This window comes from Zootoca vivipara, chromosome 9, assembly GCF_963506605.1.
Source record: "Zootoca vivipara chromosome 9, rZooViv1.1, whole genome shotgun sequence".
Taxonomy (NCBI): domain Eukaryota; kingdom Metazoa; phylum Chordata; class Lepidosauria; order Squamata; family Lacertidae; genus Zootoca; species Zootoca vivipara.
In genome coordinates, this window is record NC_083284.1 from 52866271 (window position 1) to 52890859 (window position 24589).

Consider the following 24589-nt stretch of genomic DNA (forward strand, 5'->3'; position numbering starts at 1 on the left):
CAGATAAGACTGTTAAGCAAATGCTGGAAATGACAACTTGCACCTCTTCTCTTTCTAAGTGCCTCCCATTAATGTCATTTTAAAATACTGTAAATAAGTAGCAGAAAGTCAAGAGAGAAAAATAAAAGCAGAGGGGGGAAATCAAGTCAGCATTGGAAAAAACTTCAAGCATTTGTGTGTGTGTATAATTGAATCATTGCACTTTATCCCAAAGAATAATCAAACTTGCTCACGGATGATACCAGAAATTCTGCTAAATGATATTAAGCTTCACATCATGTTACCCACTTTGAATTAAATAGAAAACTTCTGTTCCCATTACTGCAAAACTGTACCACACTATAAGTATTTAATTTTGCGGAAACCTAGTACATTGTGTCCATAAAGTTCAGAGTGGAAGTATTATGTACTTCAGTTAAACCTTTTCTGGGGAACTATTTTGGTTAAGCATACCCAATGTAAAATTCAGGTTGCTCCATGTCAAGGGTGATGATTGCATTAAATACGTGCAAATACCAACTTCCAAGGTCACAATCCCAACACAGGGTTAAACATGCTCTGGCCCCACTGATTTCAATGGTACTTGAACTACGCTTAGCACAATGTTGGATTGTGGCTCAACAATGTGTTTCAGAGCTCCATAGCAGAATCACACCTTAGAACATAACATCAGGTAGTGTTTGCAGCAGACTTAGCCATATCACAAACAGCTCTTGGAAGCTCTCCATATTCAAGAGGTTGGAGAGGCTGTTGCTTGAGGGAGACAAACCCTTTGGAGCGAGGGCATCACTTGCAGGAATCCCAGCCAGAGAGTCCAAATCTGGCTCTTTGGCTGGGATTGCTGTAAGGGGTAGAGCCTGGCGGACTGTCTCGCCAGAGTGGTGCATGCTCTGGTTATCTCCCACTTGGACTACTGCAATGCGCTCTACGTGGGGCTACCTTTGAAGGTGACCCGGAAACTGCAATTAATCCAGAATGCGGCAGCTAGACTAGTGACTGGGAGCGGCAGCCGGGACCACATAACACCGGTCCTGAGAGATCTACACTGGCTCCCAGTACGTTTCCAAGCACAATTCAAAGAGTTGGTATTGACCTTTAAAGCCCTAAATGGCCTTGGTCCTGTATACCTGAAGGAGCATCTCCACCCCCACCATTCAGCCCGGACACAGAGATCCAGCGCCGAGGGCTTTCTGGCGGTTCCCTCATTGCAAGGTTACAGGGAACCAGGCAGAGGGCCTTCTCGGTAGCAGCACCCACCCTGTGGAACGCCCTCCCATCAGATGTCAAGGAAATAAGCAGCTATCCTAATTTTAAAAGACACCTGAAGGCAGCCCTGTTTAGGGAAGCTTCTAATATTTAATGCTGTATTCTTTTAATATTCAACTGGGAGCCGCCCAGAGTGGCTGGGGAGACTCAGCCAGATGGGCAGGGTATAAATAATTATTATTCATTGTTGTTGAGCAACAGATCTCTTGAAGGTCCAACTAGACTTGTACCATCAAAATTAATTCTATTGAGCAAAAATTAACTGCAGTGTTTTTTGAGTGTGGGAAGTATGGTTTGCAGCAGGGAGCCCTGCTGCACTCATGTGAGCTCAATGCATGTTCACACATGGAGCTTACACAAGAACGGTAGACCCTCCACTTTCTCCTTCAGTAAGTAGGGCCCGCAATGCTAATCACATGCCTGCATAGGACTGACAAAGCAGTTTGAATACATTCCTCAATATACAGAGGGGTGCATCCGGCAGATCAGCATTATGCATGTATCGAGCATGTAGTGATCATACCAATTTCCCCATGTTTTCCTAGCAAATGCTCAGCATGTTTCAGTCCCGTGGCCGGAACACTCATCTTACATGGGTAGAAAATCTCAGGCCGGGCTGTTAGATGTTAAATTAGGTGGCATGTGAATGATAAAGCACGGTTTCCGCTGGGATGTCGAGAATGAGATTCTTCATCCGACAGCAGAATTGCATCATTGCCACTAAATACGCTGAGAACCTAATCCAAAGCACTACGTAGCAGCAGTCAAAAGGAATAAGAGGATTCTAGAATTCATTATGAAGACTAATACCTCTGCGATCTTCTAAGTAGCTGTTGGATACGCTTATTCTCCCCACGGAGTGGGATAGAGGTATAATTGTAAAACACACACCGGTGCTACAGCCAGTGCATAAAAGAGAAGCATCTGAAACGTGATGCTCATCCTTACACATTGCATCCATTCATCCCATTTGTGCTAGCCAGATTACTCTTTATTTTAATGAATTAAGCAGGCTCATGCTGCCATCTGGTGGACTGTATAAGGAACACAGCTTTTTGGGGTTTTTTTTGTTGGCTAGGCTTGCGCTAAGCAACGCACCTGCAATGTTACACCTGTGTAATAGATATGAAGTAGATAGCGGTGAACAAAGCTAAAGTATTTTATTAATAATTTATTGTCAGTAAGAAAGACTGGCTAATGGTAGATTTCAGTAAAAACCTTTACAAGACCATTGCATCACAAATATACAGACACTATAAAACTGTGCCATGGTGGTTTTGGTTCTAGACAGGTATGCAGTGGCTCCCCCCCCCCACCCCACACTTTTCAAGAAAGGAAAAATGTGTAACTGTCCTAGAGTACAGAAACCCAGGTGGGATATTTCCATGTTCATCACCCAGAAAATATCAGGAATCTTTTACAGCTGGAAATTATGTACACTTGGAAATGCATGATTACACAGAAATCTATAAATGAAATGTCACACTTCTGTGGAAAAACAAACAGTGAACTGCTGAATGTGATAAAACCCAGGGTGTGTTGGTTTAACGGCACACTAAAAACACCACTAGAATCAGTGGAAATCAACTTTCGAAAGTATCTACAAAATCTAGTTAAAATTATCGAAATCAAAACTGTACATAAAATTTACAAAAAGATAAGGAAAAAAATGATTTGCTCTTGAACGATATAAATACATTTATCATGCTAAAATGAGGAAGTGGTATGTGGTTTTTGCTTTATTTCTTTTAACATAGACAATGTAAGTACAAAAAACACTTTTTTGGGGGGGATGGCACAGCCAATGGGAGACTTGTGATCAGTCAAGCGGTGGGAACGAGGTCAGGAAATGGTTAACAAGTTGAAATGAGCTACATGATCCAGTGCAGCCATGCCAGTTTTAGCTCACTGAAACAAAAGCGGCTCAAGCTTTGCTGCCAAGAAAAATAAGCTCTCCGATATTTTTCTCTAGAATACTTATTTATTTATTTTTTTATTTTAAGTTCATTAACATCCAGGCACTTTTAATTGAGGAAGGGTGTCAGACTTCTGTGTGGTGCTGTGGCTCGAGCGGAGGGATGGTCACCTCTTCGAAGTGTCCCTCGTCTCCACTCTCATAGTCACTCAGCATGACCTCGGACTCCATTTCACAGCATGCCGACACGTCGGAGCAGGAAGCTGTGGAAGTGTACACAGACATGGACATGTTGTCTACAGGGGGTGCTTCGAAGTCTCTGCTGTACCCTACTGTGTAAGGAGCAAAGGGTTCTCTGTAATTCCCGGAGACTCCGTTGTTTGCGTTCTGAGGTTCCGACAAGTCTGATGGATAGTGATGGGGAAGGTACTGGCTGAGATTGAACCTCTGCCTGCTCCTCGCAGAGGATCCCAAGCTACCCACAGCAGGCATGTCCCTGGATTGCTGCATTGAGTCAAACTGATCACTGTACTCAGGTGGCAGCGGTGGGAGGTCATCAGGCACTGGGAAGTCGTCCGGCGGAGGCGGAAAGTCGCTCTCAATGTCGTAACCTCCAGGGTAGTAGTCTGCATCAATGGAATTTGGATCTGTATACAGGGGTGCCGCCTCTTCAAGCACCTCGTAGTTTGGATACTCCTGTATGCCAGGCAGTTGGACATTGGGCATCCAGTCAGAGGTATCCCAGTGATAGCCTGCGGGGCAAAAACAAAGTGGGTTTCAGTATTTAACACTGAAAAAAACAATATACCGCACTAAGGGCAACACAGCCACCAGTTATTAGAACACAAGAGGAATGGGAGCATTCTGCCCCCAAGGTTAACGAACATTCAACATTACAACCACACGTTCATGGTGCACCATGCAAATAGTTTATTGTATCATTCAAGTCTGGGCTAACTAGGATTACACAATACCTCACCCTGAAGTAGTTCATGAGCTAAGGAATGAGCTGGTACACAACGGCAGAAAAAAATCATTCTTTGTGTAAAATAAAAGTGCCTAAAAGCCTGTTAGTGGAACAAACTGGTGCATGGTAATTGCATTTATCTGAATGTAACATTTGCAACAAGCTCGTGCAAATAAAAGCCTGGCATGATCTGAGCCATGTTTACTCGGAAGTACGTCCTACCGAGCCCTGTGGAGTAACAGTGTGCAGAATTTCAAGATTAGTCCATCAAAATTAGCAAGACTATGATAACTTACCCCACTGATTTCAATGGGTTTTTAAATAACAATTTGGTTTTTTCTGGACTGAGGCCAGTAAGTTTAAGATTCCCTTATTGTTAAACACTTACCAGTTTAGTATTAATGTTATTAATTGGTACCCATCGGCTGTGGAGTTAATTTTATAACAGAACCCCTACGAAGCTATTAGTAAGGACACTCAGGCATTCAAATGCAAAAACAAAAGTCTCCATATAAGCCAATCATGCAAAAAATCACTTTCTGTCGTAGGGCAAGAATATAATATTGTATTTGAAACAAAAATGCTTACTGGCTTGACTGGTAAAACATCACTATGTTACAAGTATCAAGATTTGTGATCCCTTCTACAAAGGGGAAATTGCACTGGGCTAGAATAAGTGTCTAGTAACTGGAGGGAAATAACTGCATACATACACAGTGAGCAAACCAAGTTAGTGTTGGGGGGCCAAATATTAACAGAAACATTTCAGCGAATGGCAACAAACAACTACATGCAGAAGTCACCTCTTGAATTGCTCAGGTCAGGAACAGGGAAAGACTCTTTAGGTAGCAAAGTGGAGAGAGAGGGAAAAAAGATGTGCAGTTAGGCATCAAGTAGTTCAAAAGAACTCAATAGCCTAAAAACAATAAGAACGTACACAATAGCAACAGTAACAATACCCCTTCTATTGTCCCTTGTAAGTTAAGGAAGGGGGACTTTATAGTTTAAAGGTGAGATCCAAACAGATACTTCAGATATGCAAAATAAGATTCATATATATATATATATATATATATATATATATATATATATATATATATATATCTCCTTGTGGCTAATTCTGGAATCAGCTGTCTGTTGTCATTATGCACAGCCTAATAGCTAAATAGATTACTGAAACAGGATGTTTTAGAGACAATGAAGCTGTCTAATAACCGTGAACCTAAACTTCAAAAATTAGATTAACAGTTTGATAATATAGATTTATGAACCTGTTTTGCACAGACTAAAACAAAGCTCTTAATTACATAGTCAGCCTTGGTTGCCAGTTCAAATCATTGGTGTCCTAGCCATAGGCAGCGGGGGTGGGGTGGGGTGGCTGCTGATGTCATGTGCACACACCATTGTGTGGGCCCCCCGCCCCCTCAATCATGAGGGCAAGACAGCAGCCCTTGTCCCAGCCCCTTACGAATCAAGACTTCAGGGGGATAGTTGTCTAAGGAAGTGTTCCATTGATTTAGTGCTTGTTGAGTAATATCTTAATGAAATGCAGAGGATTTTGAAGACTTTCTTTTAGGCTTTGCAAATGGGAACTGCAACAACATGTGGCAGCACAGAGTACTCTTGTTTGGGATTCCAGCTAGGCAACCAGGACCCTTCCCCCCGCCCCAGAATACAATATTTCGGAATACACCTTTTCCAACCCCTTTCCATCATTCCACTCTGTGGCGTGCTCAATCGTCATTGAGAAGTCATCCCCCCCCCCATTCTACCTCCTAAAATATGTTTTGAACTTCTGAAAACTTTGTGTTCCTCCAAATCTGCAGATACCTCTCTGCGGCTGGTGCCACATTGGCAGTCGGAAAATGAGTTTGCCATTACTAAATAGGATACATCTTAATCTCCTTTGTTGTCTTGATCTTAACCCCGCTTCAAATGCCCTCCTGCAACTAAACCTGTAAGCAAGCCTAAGCATGTTCAGCGAAATTGTTTTTTATTATGTTTTTGTTTTTAGCTTGTATTTTATGTTGTTAACCGCCCTGAGATCTACAGATGAAGGGGTGGATACAAATAAAATAAATAAATGAAACGGCAGCACTCTCCTTCCCTGTATATTCCTGAATTGTTTTCTTTCTGCTTCCCTGAGTGGAGAATGTTAAGATTATGAACTCATCTACAGCAGGAATGTATCCTCTTTCTACTCTAGAAAGCTCCATGTATACTGGAAGCAGCATGTGACAAACTAACTTACAACACATGCTAAGGGATATCATAAATGAAGCTTTTTTTTTGCAATTTCTCTATGCAGGGGTAATAGCACAGCCCATATCTAGATGACATGGTTATTTTTACAATTTTGTTGTTTATCTAGCTTGACCCTAATGGATATGCGTAGACAGACATAGATATACAGTGGTACCTTGGTTTAAGAACAGCTTAGTTTATGAACAACTTGGATTAAGAACACTGCATACCCGGAAGTAGGTGTTTTGGTTTGTGAACTTTGCCTTGGAGGCAGAACATGTTGAGTGTGTTCCATTTGTAAATTGAGTCCCCTGCTGCTATGGGAAAGCACGCCTTGGTTTAAGAACGGACTTCCGGAATGGATTAAGTTCATACAGGTACCACTGTATATGTCTATCTATGCATATAAGCTTATTCAAAGAGCATTTTCTACAAAGTCAAAAATGTGCAGGATAAAAGGATAGAAGTATTTCCAAAAACATTAAAGTCTTGATTATTTTCTCCTTGTAGTCTACCACACAGAAGAGGTGTACTCCAGGGAAAGAAGAAACCTATGCTGGGGAAAAGTTGTGGTACGAACTGGTGTGAACCAAAAGTTTACTGAGGCTGGTAATATTGAGGCTGTCTGCAGGTACGTTAACAGGAGAACTAAATCTATCTGATGATCAACATTTTCAGGTACTTTCTACTTTGCATGTCAACTGTATGCCTTAGAGAATATCACAGTATTTATATCACACTTTTTCTGTGCATTTAAGATGTTTTGTGTACCATTCAGTAATGCTTACAAATCCTGTAAAGTAAGCTGTTTTATTATCACTATCACTACATATGGGGAGAGTGGCATATTCTGAGTACTTAGTGGTCAGCCGGGCAAATTAATGGCTGACCTAAAATTTGAACTGGAGACACCCCAGTTCATAGCTCATGTTGTTAAACATCACACCAAACTTCCCTTTTTGTTTGCATTCAACCACCCAGCTACAATATCCCTAGGCAAACTGTACTTTAAACAGCTGTGCCATAGCACTGTTCAATTGCTCATGTCTACTACCTCAACAGAAGGGTGTGTGGGGGGGGGGGGAAGTAGTATTGTTAATAGGATTGCTTCTTTTCTCTTCTGGTAATGCAAGACTGACAAGGATTTTATGAGCTAAATCTTCATATATACTAACATAAACTAATCATAGAAATGTAGAGTTGGAAGGAACCCCAAGGGTCATCAAGTCATCAAGCAGGAACCTCAGCTAAAGCATTCATGACAGATGACCATCTAACATCTGCTTTAAAATCTTCAAGGAAGGAGAGTCCACAACTTCCCGAAGGAATACTGTGTATAGCAGGCATCCCCAAACTTTGGCCCTCCAGATGTTTTGGACTACAATTCCCATCTTCCCCGACCACTGGTCCTGTTAGCTAAGGATCATGGGAGTTGGAGACCAAAACATCTGGAGAGCCGCAGTTTGGGGATGCCTGGTGTATAGCATGCACTAGTGTGAAGTGTGTTTTTCAATCCTCTTTTCATTCATGCCATTGGATGGAGCAGTTCCTGCTTGTTCCGGCAGCAAAATGAACGGCTTAAGAGCTGGGTGATAGCTCCGATACTGGCGAAGCCTTTGTGCAGAGAAGAGGGATGGGGAAATACGCTGCAAGGAACAACTTGGCCCTATGATGGCACATTGCTACTGTTGACCTATGGGGAAGAATAAGGCCGAGAGACAGGATGTCAGGGACTGGGCTGGACACTGAGGAGTGGGCACTGGGACAATGCGGGTTTGGAGACTGACTTGGAAGAAGGGGTCAGTGATCTGAGGGTGCCTGTAATATCCAAAGGCAGGAGAAGCTGCAGGATTGGAGAGTGGAGAACAGGTGCAAGGGGAAGAAGAGAAAGGTCAGGCTGGTGTAGAGTCAAGGGCAGCCATAGGCAAACTTGGCCCTCCAGATGTTTTGGGACTACAACTCCCATCATCCCTAGCTAACAGGACTAGTGGTCAGGGGTGATGGGAATTGTAGTCCCAAAACATCTGGAGGGCCGAGTTTGCCTATGCCTGGTCAAGGGCTTCCACACCTCCCCCTCCTGCCATCCCCTCTCCTGTTCCACTTCAATCCTCTTCTGGTCCTGGGAGACAGTGGGAGGAGAAAAGGTTACATGAAGGCAGAGTCTTTGCCTGCTTGAGTGCAGCTCAGATAGGAGAGATACATAAACTGGGGGCAGAGCTTCTCTATTGTGGCAGCTGCCTTATGAAGTGCACATCTAGGTGTAACTGAGACACACAGGACTGATGGCCATGCCTTTTCCTATCCTGGGAGTGTGTAATTGTGATATTAAAGGGATAATCTGTGCTCAGCGTTACTGTTAACATGCCAAAATTTGATGCTGTTTTCATGTTAGAATGCCCTAGTGCATGAATACTTGCAGAGGTGGTCTTTTCGGAAACTGAGTCAAAACAATATGAGAATGGATTAAACATCCCCATTTGTGTGTCTATTAAAAGCAAACAATCGTGTATACTGTTTGTAAGAAACGATGTATCTTACTTTAATACCTCTAATGTATTAATACATTCCTACAAGAGAAATGCATGCAATGTTCTGCCCAGACCATAAATAAAAGTGAAAACTATATACCTTCTTTTCCCACCGAGTCAACAACAGCATTGACAAGGTGTATTACAGTCACTAGGGAAGCTTGTAAAAAGTATGGGAAGGAGCAAATTAAAAGAGAAACCTATAATTAGCAGCAGTTTTAAACAACATATAAAAGCATACCAAGAAACACAAAAAAACCAACACTTAAAAATCTTCTAATAATTACACACAACTGCACAATGTGTCAAGTGGGGTTAGGCACATACGGTTTACACAAGTGACATTCTGTTCTGACTGGGAATACACATTCAAAAAAATTCTATGCTTTTGCCTCTTTGAATATACTCTGGACTCTGCAAACAGCTCCAAATGAACTGTCTGGAAAGGTTATGAGAACTGCAAATGGATTGCAAAGATGAACATGCGTATATACATTTTAGCACTCATCAGGGCTCATTCGCACTTTACTTTTAGTATCTGGGAATGGATACTGAAGCGCAACATACATGTGTGCTGTGTCAATTGTGAATAGCACTTGTTGATTTAAATGGCCAATTTTCAACATACAAATGCCCAATTCTTTCTCAGTTGCTCTGTTCTTTTTTAAAAAAGGAATTTTTTTGTTTAAATAGACATTCACCATTCATAATTGGTGCACTGCACATGTATATTATTTTATTTACAAAAGAGTAAAGTGTGAACTAGTCCTAAGTCAAGTTTGCATGTATCATTTCACCGATTCATTTTACTGATACAATATTTTAGTAGATCAAAATTTGCTGGAATTCGAAATGGCATCTCAATTCTGCAGAAGGAATCTGCTTTATGACTGTTTATGTCTCCTAAAGCCCTATGTTGCTTCTCCACAGCTGGTCTGCAAACACCTCCCCAACAGCCAGTGCATAGGATGTTCACAATTTTTTAACTTCTAAAGGGGAAGAATAAATAGAATTCTGGGAAATAATCCAGCTTTTATGAGCACAAAACCAAAAGTAAGAGGTGTGGTTGGTAGGAATGTTGAGCAGGTTTTATGTGAAGCTCATGACAGGGGAAGGCAAGTTGAAGAATCAGAGAAAAGGTTAAGTGGAGGTCATTTTTAAAAGCACTAAAAGGTTCAATGAAACAGGCTTGGATCAAGTTTATTTCATAAGGTAATGCAGCTTATGTGTAGGAAGAGGAAAAGTAGGACAGGTTCAGTGATCAGGGACTGAAATCTTTCCAGTGTTCTATTTTTCCATTTCCAAAGTTCATTAGTAACAAGGTATGGGTGCCAAATGCATATAAATGCTAGGCAAGCCTGCCAGGTTCAAAATTATTGGCTTTGTTTACTGAAGACAAGTAAAATAGACAAGATAAATTTTCTAGGGGGGGACCAGGAATTTTCCTGACACAAACTGAAAGCTTCCAATTCAAAGTTTTCTGGAATAGTCTACATCACAGGGCAGGATAGATGGAGGCAGGATACAGCAAGCAATCGAACTGAGGAGAAAATGGAGAGGGGCAGCAGAAGAGGAATAGAAAGTCAGAGACTGAGAGAAAGAAGGGGAAGAGGGTGAAGTGGAGCCAAAAATTCACACAGAGCTCCGCAATGGGGGAGGCTGCATATTGCGCCATGGACGGAGGGAAGTGGGTGGGGAAGCATCACAAGATACAGAGGGAAGGGGAATGTGAGTGGAAAAGCTGGAGAGTGGGGAGGGAATTTTTTTTTAAAATAACCAGCCAAATTGTTGGCTAGAGCTCTCTGGTTCTCTAATTAACTGGCTGAGTAGAGAACTGGCAAGCTAAGCGTCATGCTCATAGCTGCGTAATATTGTCAACTGTGACTTTCAATTCTGACATTTACCATTTGCATTCCTTTCTTTATCACTCTGAATCATACCAGCGTATTTGGAACTTGCAGCCAGCCATAGAGAAACGAATGGTGTGTACTAGTTGTTACAGCGGCAAAACTATAAACTCGTTTCAAAACACTACTTCTGTTCTACAGCTTTTTAAAAGTGCCTTTCGTACTGAAAAACCATTAATGCATATACATATAACAAACACACACACATACACAGAAACATCACTGAAAGTGCTAGTGATCAGTAAAAAAAAAACCACAACTTACTTTTTTGGTTAAGTAATAAAAGGAAGTTTTATGCTAAGACCACAAACAAGTTAATACACTGAAATAAGCAGACAGGAGACCTTGGCTGAGCATGAGCAAAATACTATGTATTTTAAAACGGTAGCCAAAACAAAAACAGAAATGAAGCTTTGGAGTAATTTTAAAAATAACCCAATGAAGGTCAAATCCAAAGTAAATTCACTGAGTCTTTTTGACCGGTCAGGGCCACTTTCAGAGTGTTTCGCTCACACTGACAATTGAATAGGGCCTGATTCAGTGAAATGGAATGTTTTCCACACACAGATTTGGCATACATTTGCTCCTTATCGTGGCGTAAGCCAGATAGCGACACAGCTACAATAAGAGCCCTGCTGGACAACTTCCTTCATTACCAACATAATCAGACTTACAAGCCAGTAACCTCATACTCTGCTTTCACTCAGTACTGCTCTGATCCATATGGGAGCTGAGGCAGCAGCAAGGAAAAAGAGGAGACAAATGAAGCAGTAATCCAGTTTTCAGACATTTTAACACCTCACTCCATTCCCACACACCTCCAATATTCATAACCTCACTATTTTTTACAAAAAGAATACTCCTTGACTGAATACAATTTGCTTCACATCAAACATTAACAATTACAGGTTTAAATGACTTATAGCCAGCTTATGACGTCGTCTGCAACTTATAATAATGCATCCCTGCAGAAGTGACTCACTCACCCAGAGGGGTGGAGACACAGTAATGGCCTCCCAGAAGAAGCATCACTGCCATTTACCAGGAGACTGAGGGGCAATACTGAGGCGCGTCTGTGTTGTGTGTTGCACCCATGCAAGCGCCTGGTTGTTTCTGCCCATGCGCCAACTCACACCTCACTTTCCCAGCAAGTGGGAGTGCTGCTGCTGCTGCTGCTGCTGGGAGGCTATTGCTGCAGCTATTTGCCCAACTGGGTGAGCTGGTCCTGACAGAATACGATATGCCTGTTGATATTTGTAATGCCAGCTGGAGGCACCTATGCGGAGATGGTAGGCAAGGAAGTGGAGCGACACGAAACAGCAAGGCATTATCTACCTACCATTATCATCACATGATTCTGACTGGAACGAGCTAAGGGACTGGACCTCCGACATGCTCTCTCTAGCGCTGTAAGGCTGAGAAACCTTTTCTTCCAGGGGCTTCTTTGAAAGGCAAGAGTCAAGATCTACAACTTTAGCTGAAAGACAGAGAGACAGGCAGAAACAATTAATGCGACAACCAACTTCAACATGCCCCCACAAATATAGTTACAGCCATAGCTTGGTTTTTGAACAGCTTAGTTCTTGAACGTTTTGGCTCCCAAACGTGAGCGTTCCAGATTTGCAAACTATTTTTGGAAGCCGAACGTCTGATGGGGCTTCCTGCAGCCAAACAGAAGCTGTGCTTTGGTTTTCAAAAGTTTTGGAAGTCAAATGGACTTCTGGAATGGATCCCATTCGACTTCCAAGGTACGACTCTACTAGAAACATGACAAAAAATTAAGCTTGACTGTTTTAAAACCCCAGCAGGCATTTTACTTGAAGCCTGATTTTATAGTTTTAATCGGTTTTTGTCTTTTCTGCGCTGCATTTTTTTGTACACTGCTCAGGAAATGATGCTGGTTAAATAGGATATAAATTGTTTAAATAAATATATAGCAAAACACTGCAGTATACCACTCCCCTACAAATATTCTTCAGAGCCAGTCTGAAATGGAAGCCTTTTAGTGCTGTTCAGGCCTTCTGCGGTGGGAGATGGGAAAGAGAAAAAAAAATACAAATCTAGTTTTTCTTCCTCACTCCCCTGAGGCCTTCCCCCTGTTGTCCCATATAACTATAGAAGGTTTGGGTGTTGACTGTTAGTCTTGAAGGTGAGCCACAGGGTGGGCAGCTAGGGTGTTGCGACCATTGTCTCCTTTCCTTTTATCTGAAACATCCCCTTATAGCACAGGACAGGGATACTGCTTCCCCAATATTCCTGCTAAGAAGCAGCCAGGGACTACCTTTCCATTTCCCCCTTGGGCACCCTAACATTCTCTGCCTACACTTCTCTCAACTACAGCCTAAACCGAAAGATTCGCAGACTCTGCCAAAATTCTAGTTCCTTTAGATTCCTTTTTCCTCAACCACGAGGCAGACCTGAGAGCTGCTCACAGAAAACAATGGAGAAATCCAAGATTTTGGCAAAGCTGTGACTGAGAAGCAGTGCTTCCCTCCCCTCCACAAAAGTTAGCAGCAAAATCAAGTATTTACTGCCTTTTGACGATCAACGTCAACTGAGGAGTTCCCTCTTCCAAAAATGAGAGAGCTCCATTCATTTTATTATTATTTTTTTAAAAAATCTGTATGTCTTCAACCCTTGTAGACAACCGCTCAGAGCAGAAATCTCAATATCCTGCCAGCAAAGCTTTTTCAGTTCAAAAAGGAGGCAGCGGCTTACTGTCATAATCGAAGTCCCAGCTGGGCTTCTGTATTGAGTCGCTGTCTGATGGTGAATTGGATGGAGGTGGGGGAGGCAAATTCGGAGCCACACTGCAGACAGCCACTGCTTTCCTGTGGCCGTGAACGGAATCTGGGTTAAAAGTAGTAAACTCTGGGTGCTCTGGGATTGTGGAACCTTCGAAAGAGTTCCTGTCCAGATTGTTCCTCGAGTCACTTGGAATGCTCGGAGTGTATGAAATGGGACGAACGGGCACCTGGGGTGGAATGTCAGAATAAATGTTCTTATTGAGTTTGGAATCAAAGTATGGCCTTTGCAAGAATGCTGTTGTTGTTCCCAGATGTTTGTCTTCATGTTCTGGCTGGCTTTTCTTCTTCTTCTTGCGGATGACTTGGCGGCAGAAGACAAAAATCCCAACCAGTATGAAAACCCCTGCTATGAAAACGATAATTCCAATGACTTCTGCTAAGCTAATGTTCCAGGGGGTTGAAACATATTTGTTCAGGACGTCGGCACAGTGTCTTCCTCCAAATCCGTGGCTACAATTGCAGTGATAGGCACCGTATGTGTTCTCACAGAGAGCGCCGTTCTGACATGGGCTTTCTAAGCATTCATCAACATCGGTTAAACACCTGCAATGAAACATTAAGTGGTAAGGAACAGCTTAAAAAGGTAAAGGGACCCCTGACCATTAGGTCCAGTCGTGACCGACTCTGGGGTTGCGCGCTCATCTCGCATTATTGGCCGAGGGAGCCGGCGTATAGCTTCCAGGTCATGTGGCCAGCATGACAAAGCCGCTTCTGGCGAACCAGAGCAGCACACGGAAACGCCGTTTACCTTCCCGCTGTAGCGGTTCCTATTTATCTACTTGCATTTTGATGTGCTTTCGAACTGCTAGGTTGGCAGGAGCTGGGACCGAGCAACGGGAGCTCACTCCGTCACAGGGATTCGAACCGCTGACCTTCTGATCAGCAAGCCCTAGGCTCAGTGGTTTAACCCACAGCGCCACCTGGGTCCCTTAAGGAACAGCTTACAAATGCACAAAAATGGGAAAGTGTGGGATATATTTATAACATCAGCACATATATTTTTTCCATGTTAAAAACACTGTGACTCATCTGGAGTGTTGGGTGCTAATTTTCATTGTTCTTATCATTATTATCATACCCTCCAACATTTCTCCAATGAAAATAGGGATATCCTATTTAATACTAATAATGTTATTATTTATACATTATACATTGCTTCAGTCACTCAGGGGGTTGGGGCCTACAACATGATAAAAACATGATAAAACATCAAACACTAAAACACTTCCCTATACAGGGCTGCCTTCAGATGTCTTCTAAAGGTTCCCTAGATACATATCTCTTTGGCTCGGGGACGTTGTATAACTTCATACCTTCCAACATTTCTCTGATGAAAATAGGGTAGCCCTAAGGAAAAGTGGGACGTTCCAGGATCAAATCAGAAACTGGGAAGGCTTCTGTAAATCCAGGACTGTTCCTGGAAAATAGGGACACTTGGAGGGTCTGTATTATTGATTCTATTATTATTACATTTTGTTCTAATCTTTGTTCTAGTCTCCAAGGACCCCAGGACAGCACACATTGTCCATACCTTCTTTTTATCCTCACTCTCCCCCCCCCACTATGCTTCCACACCTACATGCCTTCATACAAGTTTACGTGGAACTACACTTTTAATTATGCATTTTGTTTAAAGGGTATGTGTTACGGGCAGCAGGAATTCTTATTTAATATAAAGAGTCTTTGCATCAAGCAGTTACTCTGAACAAACAATATTTTCCAAACCATCTTCAAAGGCAGCCACATATCCAATACACGGGAGCAGTTTTAACAGGATGTTACCAGACAATTGTAGCCAGGGAATCAATCACTTCATCACCTAGTGCCTCTTCTGGTACACCACTCTAAGATGGCACAATCTTTTTCATCTCTTTGACGTCACTCAGTACCCCTCAGCCAGTGTTCGAAACTCCCATTGTTCTAGGCGCATTTTTGTGACAGGGAATTTCATTAGCGCAAGCAGTTAATGAGCTCTGGGCGCAGTACTGCGCCTAAGATTTCAGATTAAAACTGCAGAGTGGAAGGAAAGGAAGATCTTTTTCTGCCTCCCCACTTCCAGCTACTCTCTGAAGACTGGAGAAGAGATTCTCTTAAGAATATTAGGGAGGGGAACAGTGGAAGGACTAGATCATGTGAAAAATGAACATCAGATTTTAGCTGCAGTTCATTCATTTTCAGCTTTGTATTCTTGTCATAAAACAAAAACAAAAACGTGCCTAGACATTCCGATGTTGCACCCATAACCTAGGCTTAAGTTGCCTTTTAACTCCTAGCTTTCATAACTCAGATTCTGGTACTCCACTCTGCCCTCAGCTAAAATCAGAACCTCACAACAAGTAATTCAACAACTGGAACACCAGCACTGGAAGAGCTCATGTTGACCTGGGTTGGACTGTCAGGCAAACAGTTCTAAGTATGCCAGGGAGGGGGATTAGGAAACACCTCTTATTAATGAGCCAATCTTAATTTGGACAGAGCCTGGTCATCCGACTCCACCCAACCTCCTTCCCTTGCTGATTCCCCAAGCCCCGTCCTCGTTTTCTCCCACGCCAGCTGTTTTGCTGGCACCCTGGGTGGCAAGCAGGGAGAGGGAGACGAGAAAGGTCTCTCCCCCCCCCCCCCCCCCCTGTAAGCAGTGCCTGATATGCCACTGACTGCACGGTGCACCAAGATGCCTCACAAGCAGTCCCACCCCAACAAAAATGTGTTTTGAAGCTGTCTTCATATAGAATTTCTAGATTGGATTCAGGAGAATGCATTCTTGCAGGAACTGAAATTACGCGACTGGACACATTCATTTACTGTACTGCAGACAAAGTGGCAGCCAAGTTGCTACGCGTGTGAGCTATTTTATCCTCAATGGGTTTAACCAACCACCCCAAAACCAAACTGCTCGGGACAACTTTGCTGGACTGCCTTGTGAGAGCATCATAGCGGTGGTGAAATACTGCATCTTGACTGCTATGAACACTACATAGGGGACTCTAAACACGAGTTCTCACTCATGTTTAGTGTGGCAGGCCACCATTTCCCCTATTTTTACAGGTGAAGGATGGGGTGCCTTCAGGCTCCACTAACAGTTTGCACTTGTGGCGCTTTGCCTTCTTTAGCTGAAAAGGCTGTATGTGCAGCTTCAAGGACAACAGCCAATAACATTACAGTGAAGGTAGCAATTCAAACCACACTTCTCACTGGACAGCACTGGCTCAGAAATTCAGAAGATTTCAAAATCTCTTCATATACTGGAATTCAGGGAGTATGATGGCCCCCATTGCTTGGAGAAAGAAACCAATTCATTATATTAAAATAAATAAATAAAAGAAGCCAATTATGTGGGGAGGGGGAAGGAGTATCAATTTACAATTGTATTTCAAATGATCTGCAGAAATGTTCCAGAACTTCCATAGCAAAATTACCTCCTTGGTTCCTGTTCAAACGCGAACATTTTACCATTTAAAACTGCGAGCAAAAGGATGCTAATTCTAGTGCGGCTATGTTCTTCCCCCTGAAGTACAGAATAATCAGTACAATTCCCTGATCATGAGAGATGAAATAGAGACCGCAAAGGAGAGCTAATCCCAGTTTATTTGCCTTCTGCTGTTTTCTAGTAAAACAATATTTCTGAAGATTTAATATTATTCTATAATTCAATGAAGAAAAATGTGTTAACATCTGTAATACATGCCTCAATAAGCAAGGAGCCCTCTTTTGTACACACACAGAGAGAGAGAGAGAGAGGAGGGGGATTGGTGTCCTTGGAATATGGGAGCAATACCAGATGCAATGTATTCCCTTGTCTAGGATAAACTTGGCACAGTCCCCATCAATTTCAAGCAACACTAAATGCTACTGGCCATCACTGAGCTGAATGCTTTGTAGACAACAGAATTCTGGGACCATTCTCACAATCAAATTTGCACTACAGTCTGCGATAGTAAATATATCGCTTTAAAAATAAAAAGATTAATCCTATATGCTAATCTTTGTAAGGGTTATGAACAGTACAAAACTACCCACCTGTCTCCATGAAAACCTGCTTCACATTCACAAACAGGTCCATCTAAACTATCAATACACTTCCCACTATTTTTGCATGGGTTGTCTTTGCAATATGGACCAATCTGACACCTGGGAATGGAAAAAAAAAGAGAACAGATCTTGTCAGTTTTCTTCAAAGCTATGAAGAACATGAGTGTTGATGACCCTCAGGTACAATCAATGTTGGGTTGACTCCTATGTTTGCAAATGTGCCCAAAGGCTTGCAGGACCAGGTCCACCCAGTAAAACATGGTAGCACATGACATAAAGGGCCTTTCCACATCTTATGGAAATAAAATTGGGTTTGCAAATAAAACCGTTCACTCAAAAGATGCACACGCAATCTGGGATTCTTAAGGAGTATGGCTTGCTTCCCACGGTGCTTTGTACTTTGAAAGCATCTTTTGTACTTCCCACGGTGGCAGAAAACATTTTCTCTGGGAGAAGACTAGACACTCATTATTATTTTTTACTGATTTCCACATCTCATTGTAGTCCTTCAAGCCATCCATGAAAATCTGTTTTGAAAGTGGGGGGGGATCCTCTGGAATAGTATGGGATATGGCACAGAAGGCAGCAGTAGGTAGGGGATGGCAAAAAAACAGGTGCCCTGCCCTGTGTGAGTGGAAGCCCTTTTCATTAGTGCAAAGTCACCATTGGGGTGTTTCTACTCGCTCACCCTTTATCTTTTCAAGTGTACATGTAAAACATCTTGGCCGTACACTTTTAAGAAAATGCAATGTGTGAAACTGTCTCAAAGGATTATCAGAGAGCATTTATTCTAAAGGCAAAACATAACTTGGGGGGAAAAAATACCATAGGTTTAATTCTATTCTGCTAGCAAAGAAGCCATACCTCTGACCGGTGTACAGTCCTCTGCACTGGCAGATGAAATCATCACTGACAGAAATGCAAGTGCCGCCATAAAGGCACGGGTTGGAAGCACATGGGTTGACGCTTAAATCACAGTGAGTGCCCATGAATAAAGGTGCACATTTACAAAAATAACCTGCAATAAAAACAGTATTAAAAAGATGTCACAGGTACCCACAAAGCAAAACACTGTTTTCTGTAACGCATGGAACCAACCTTCTATTAGATCCTCTCAAAACCCATGTAAAACAAATACTAATGTTATTTTGAGCATAACCACAATATGAAAGCAATCCTAAACTAAGAAGTTGCAAACAGGCAGACAATAAGCCATAATGAAGTGTGTCACCGGTGTAACCAATTTATAGGATCATATCTTCAACCATAGCCATTTCAGAACTTACTAAATTGCTATAATCCAAAGGACATAACAATTTCCATCCTGGAGCTAACACTGAAAAGGCCCCCAACTACCGTAGTTTCTGTTTATTTTACCTGGTAAAAGAGGGAGGACAAGACTCAAAGAATGCAAGGAGGCTTGTGAGTATGAAGCTTCATTTTCAGGCTCAGAAGCATTTTTAAAACTATTTTTTATTCTCCAAAGTAAACACAATTCTTAAATCTAGAGCTGCTGGTGCTGTCAGTTGTGGATCCCAACAATATGGCACTACATTTATATTTCTGATGTAAAATGAATGCATGATGAAATATAGGCCTATAGACAGTAAATAAAGTATCTCAAATAAGTTCTTTCTGCTAGTAAGAAATGAAGTTTCTCATTTAGGTGAACTCAAGTACTCTGGCCACCGTATCCTTAATTCAGCCACCAAGAATGAGAAGAGCACCCACTACTTAATACAAAGCAAATACTGTGAAAAAGCGCCAAACTTACCTCCACTGGGTAGTGGGTTACAAATGCCCCCATTCTGGCAAGGACTACTTGAACAATCCTCTGTCATAGTCAGTAAACACCCAGGGGATACATCCACAGATTCTTCCATGTGTGCATAACTCCGTGGTTTGCTGTTCAGGGGCAATTCTTGGCCATTTAGTACAATGGAATCCATACAGCCTCTGAAGCCATTGCTAACCTGCGGGCTCCTTCCATGCCTTGCGCCTTGTTGCCGAATGTGACCACCAAAAAACACATGGTTGTCCAGGTTCAGTGTCCTTAAAGTGCCAGGAGCAATGCCAGATGCGGTGTGTACCCTGTCCAGAATCAGCTTGGCATAGTTCCCATCAACTTCAAGGGACACCGAATGCCACTGGCCGTCGTTGATCTGTGTGCTCTGCACAGACACAATCCCAGGGCCACTTCCGCAGTCAAATTTGTACTGCAGCCTCCCATGGTGGATCTAAGCAAAGAGAAAAGGCAAGACATAAACAGATGTCCTCCCTCTCTCTCAGCTTCATTTGCAGTAACAGCCCAGTGTGGCATTACCTCCCGTTGCCAACCAATGAGTGATGCTCCTGCAGGATCCAGACTGAAACCACCTTGCTTCCTTACTCATGAGATGATGCTGGGTGAAAGGGGCATGAGCACACCTCTTGGCAATGGCTGCCAGGAACAGCAGCATGCACCACGATGCAGGATTCTACCTATTGGCCACTACATGTAGGACAAATAAGCAGCAGAACCCTATGAAGCAAAGCTCTCATATGAGCAGAAGCTTCTAGTTATGTTAAAGCAATGTTGATGCTGAGAGCTTTATTTAAGCACCCTGAACACACCTATAGTGATTGTTTGATGGCATATCTAAACCCTTTGGCTTAAATGTAGTGCTTTGCTTCATTTTTTTTAATTCCTTAACAGTAAGGTTATGATTATTAAGCAGAATACTTTCAGAATGTTGAAAGATCAAGGGGGTTCACTTTGGTGGAAATGACTGTGCTTTATATATACATTTTCAACCTCCAGTTACTGCTGGGGACACACACACACACACTTTGGCAGTTTCATTCATTTTTCCATCTCAGTTAACACATACCTTTTCACTGTGTTTCTTATCATAGCATATTAACGTGGGGCCTATTTGTCTATAAACTATTGTCTATAAACAGCTGGAAGATTTAAGCATCATTTCCAATACTGTAGAAGACATCACATACTTTACTAAATATGTACTGTCCATTGCCTGCTTATTTACAGGGTGTTCAGTTATATGTCGCTGATTGGAATCAAATGATTCATTCTAAGCCTGTGACAATTTAGGTGCAAATTACGATTTCAAAGTGAGTGTGTTAAGGCAGTTTTCCGCGCAGTTTAAGGCTTCTAGCATTTGAAGCTAACACACCTCTAAAATGCTATAGTCCGTTCCTCGGGCATACATAACAACTGCTTGAGTCGAGTACGTCCTGAGTCTCATAGTGAGCTTCATTTCTTCCTTGTTCTCGTTTTCCATGAGGCGATATTTCATGTAGCTGCTTCCAGTAAAAGTCACTGATGGTCCAACCGATACTTTAAAAAAAGAAGGAGGAGAGGGATATGGCTCAAAGCTGCATTTCTCAGCAAGAAGGCTGCAGACAAAGCTGAAGGGTATTAAGGAGTTAAAAATCTCACCAGGGCACTGGCCACTGTTGCTTCCGTGGCAAACGCAGGTAAACTTTCCTTCTCTGGGATCTGCTATACATTCTGTACCTTCAGGGCACAGATTCCCCTCACAGGCACTGCTCACAAGGGGACAGTTTCCTTCTGTAAATATAGATAATAGTTGTATATAAATAGAGCAAGGTTTTATTTTTATCACATTCTTCCCAAACATGGCAATTTTTTTTAATGCAACGACTCCTAAAACTGAAAGCCTAATATTCTCCAGGCACAACAGGTGGTGAAAATTATAGCTGTGTTAAAGTAGGTGACAAGGAAATAAGCAAGAAATTACAGGAGACATGGGATTCCTAAACTGCTATAATATGAGCTCCAGCTGGGGGAACTGCTCACCTGACAATACATACTTTCTTCTCCCGACATGACGCTATCCTAAAATGTTACCAAGCTAAAGCTGAACATATATTTTAGCTGCTGATCCACTTTTCTCAAGGGCACACTATTTCCCAAAGGTACTAGTAGAATTTCCCCTCAAAATCTATGCCGAAGATCTTGTGTCGGCTGCAAAATCCATTTAAAGACAACGGAAGGCAAAAATGAAATTCTTCAAGTGTTTAAGAGATACCTTATAACATATTAGCTAAATGAATAACTACCAGGTACATCTTCCCTTTCTCATGAAATTGCTAGGCTTAAGACTGGAGCCTTAAAAGTAAGGAGTGCAATTAAACCCTCTGCGATGTGAAAGATCATACACAATTTATTTCCTGGCATACTTTGTATGGTTACTTTACCTGTACACAGACAGGCTGCAGTTCTCCGGTGATGCGGTGTGACAAAACTCAGCCTGGCAGTGCTGTGGGTTGACATGATGTTCTCATCTAGGGTCACTTTTTCTTCACAAAATTTCCAAGGGCAGTCCAGGCCTGAACACAACTTGAGGAAAATGTTGAGTATCCGGACGCCCAAGGTCTCTTCAAGGTCAGCCACAGAGGAGTTGATCTTATGGAGTAGGGCTCTGGTTGAATGCTGAGAACCAGCAGACTTTTCTACAAGCAGCAGCACATCAAGGTTCAATGGAGGATCAGACGGTTGCAAGCTAATAATCTGTATGTCATTTCTTCTGACTCCCAAGGTGGTCCTCAGAGCCCTCTGGAAATTGCGCCAATAGTCACCAATGAACTCCTCTGGGGCAAGGTTGGCAAAATGGAAAGCTATACTGTGGTTCAACAGTTCCTGCGTGATTTGTCTGATATGGACTGAAATGACAGCAGCGGTAGTAAACTTTCCATCTGTAACGGTAACGTTCAGCAGGTATTGTCCTACATCTAGCCTTTTGTGAGCTATCACCTTACCACCTGTGCTTGAGACAGAGAACACTGAGTCCATCTTGGGATCCAGGTGGTACGTCAAAGTGTCATAAACATCTTGATCAGTTGCATGTACTTTTCCAATGACACCGCCAGAATATTCCTCCCCAAAGGTGGTGATGAAGATTTCCAAGGGCAGAATTGCTGGAGGATGGATGCTTTCCTCAATGACCCTAATGTCCACGTAAGTCAAAGATGACAACTGAGGTCTTCCATTATCAGCCACCTAGTGGAAAATGATGCACAAGCATTGAGTTTCTGCCCAATTTCATCAGCTTTTAACTAGAAGCTTTATATGATTATTAAAGAGGTCAAAGTCTTTAATGAATGCTTTGTACAGAAGAATTGACCAGCAAAGAGCTGTCACATTAAAATAGTGCAATTTGCTTCCAACCTCTGGATCGCAATTAAGAACCATCCATCCACGTGTGGAGCTCCAAGTACTGGAACTATTTCCAAAGAGTTGCCAATGGTTCTTGAAAAAGCTATTGCTAAACCTGCCACCGTGTTTTATCAGCTCATGTTTTTATTCCTGTCTTCATCTGCTATTGATAATTGTTTTATGCTTATCATTTTTGACCGTATCCTGCCTTAGTATTGCTGCGCAATGAAATATAGATAGAAAATGTATTGAATGAAATAGTATGGCAAAAATAAAATAGTCTCCCTGTAGTCATAGCTCAAAATGAGAGATTCGTTTGCAGGTCGTAGCAAACGACTGTGACATATGCCATCCTAAGGTCTCAGACAACTGCATGGAATTCTTATTCACAAGAGCTTCCCCGTTCGCTGCAATGGAGGTCACTTAGCGGCATACAAAAGTGCGCTTGTGGGTTCCCACCCCGTGAAATGAATGAGAGGAGGACTACATATAAGCAGAACTTCCGTTTATTCATCTAAGGGTGCAATCCACCCCCGCTCCCAAGGAGGGGCTTTGCGGACCAGCAGAGCCAGTGACGCATCTGTGCCCTTGCAGTTGTGCTTGAAGGCAGGGTCAGGCTGCCCAGATTCAATCCAGATTTGATTGCTGCAGTAGATCCAGGCTGGCACAACCATTGGGCTTGATGCCATCATGAGCAGGCAGTGAGACCTGCTTGGGATCCAGTGGATTCCAGGCTGGCTCGGCTCCTCCCCACCTCTGCAACACCCTATTTTGGAGTCTTCTGTTGACAGCACTCTTACCTGCCCAGAAGTGATGCAATGGCAGCATATAGGGTAAAGGGACAGCTCCACCTAATCCACCTTCCCTGAGAGCCCATGTAGCCAAAGAGACCAACTGCCTCTCTAAGCCAGCTGCAACATAGCATGATTATTCTTTAAGATCACTGACTTTATTTCAGAAGAATGGGTGAAAGCTGCAGTAAACACTCATGATGAAACCATTATGAAAAAGTGTACCATTTAGGTTTTTTTAAAAAAATATGACTACCCTGTTTCTCATATTACGGTAAGATTTTAGAATGAAGAAAGATTTTAGACCACCTTCTTGCACCTCTTAGTTTCTGGGCACTCAGTAATTCTGAATGTTCTGGACTACGATGAGAAATATTAACAAGGAAGTAACCCATTTCAAACAGCAGATGGCACTTTGAAAGCTTTCTCCCCTTCAAGATCTAAACTCAAATAAATCTATTCTTTTTCCAGGAATCATAGAGCCACACACAAAACTATTCAATGAATGTATTTCTTGAGATACTGACAAGTTATCCGATTACGAATTTCCTAAATACGTTACTAAACGCGCCATTAAAATCAGAAGTCATCTATTTTGAGATTAGAAAGGAATTCTCTCCACTCCCTCCAGTTCAACTTAAATAGGAGTGAGGTTTTTGCCCTCTTGAGCTGGTGCTTTGAACTCTTAATGCACATGACTTAAGAGATGGTTCCCACAAATAACAGCAGGGCCCTTATTGAAACAACTACTCAGATGGACAGGGTGCAGCTTATAATTTACATGTTCAGGGGAAAGGAGCCAGGATCCTGCATGAGTTCACTACTTCAATGCTGTAGTTGCCTCTCAGGGTTGTTGTGAGGACAGTATGGAGAGGGGAAGAGCCATGTATTTCCCCTGGAGTTATTTGAAGGGAAGGAGAGATATAAAAGCAAAAATGAACGAATGAATTTTG

The 24589-nt window shown here is 42.4% G+C and overlaps 1 protein-coding gene across 6 annotated transcripts in view; it reads right to left on the reverse strand.

Moving 5' to 3' along the window:
- Nucleotides 1–2390: 2390 nt before the first annotated feature.
- Nucleotides 2391–24589, reverse strand: part of FAT1 (FAT atypical cadherin 1) — a 133471-nt gene continuing 111272 nt past the window's right edge. For 5 of the 6 annotated variants that reach the window (XM_060278780.1, XM_035111841.2, XM_035111837.2 and 2 more), the window contains exons 19-28: nucleotides 21888–22689; nucleotides 21106–21237; nucleotides 20840–21003; nucleotides 19438–19900; nucleotides 18528–18681; nucleotides 17652–17762; nucleotides 13546–14177; nucleotides 12167–12304; nucleotides 4952–4987; nucleotides 2391–3933 (exon numbers count right to left, since the gene is read on the reverse strand). In XM_060278780.1, coding sequence (XP_060134763.1) covers nucleotides 3308–3933; nucleotides 4952–4987; nucleotides 12167–12304; nucleotides 13546–14177; nucleotides 17652–17762; nucleotides 18528–18681; nucleotides 19438–19900; nucleotides 20840–21003; nucleotides 21106–21237; nucleotides 21888–22689 — 3258 coding nt within the window. In that variant the 3' untranslated portion in view covers nucleotides 2391–3307. The remainder of the gene's footprint in view (nucleotides 3934–4951; nucleotides 4988–12166; nucleotides 12305–13545; nucleotides 14178–17651; nucleotides 17763–18527; nucleotides 18682–19437; nucleotides 19901–20839; nucleotides 21004–21105; nucleotides 21238–21887; nucleotides 22690–24589) is intronic. The other variant, XM_060278782.1, reaches the window with a different exon arrangement.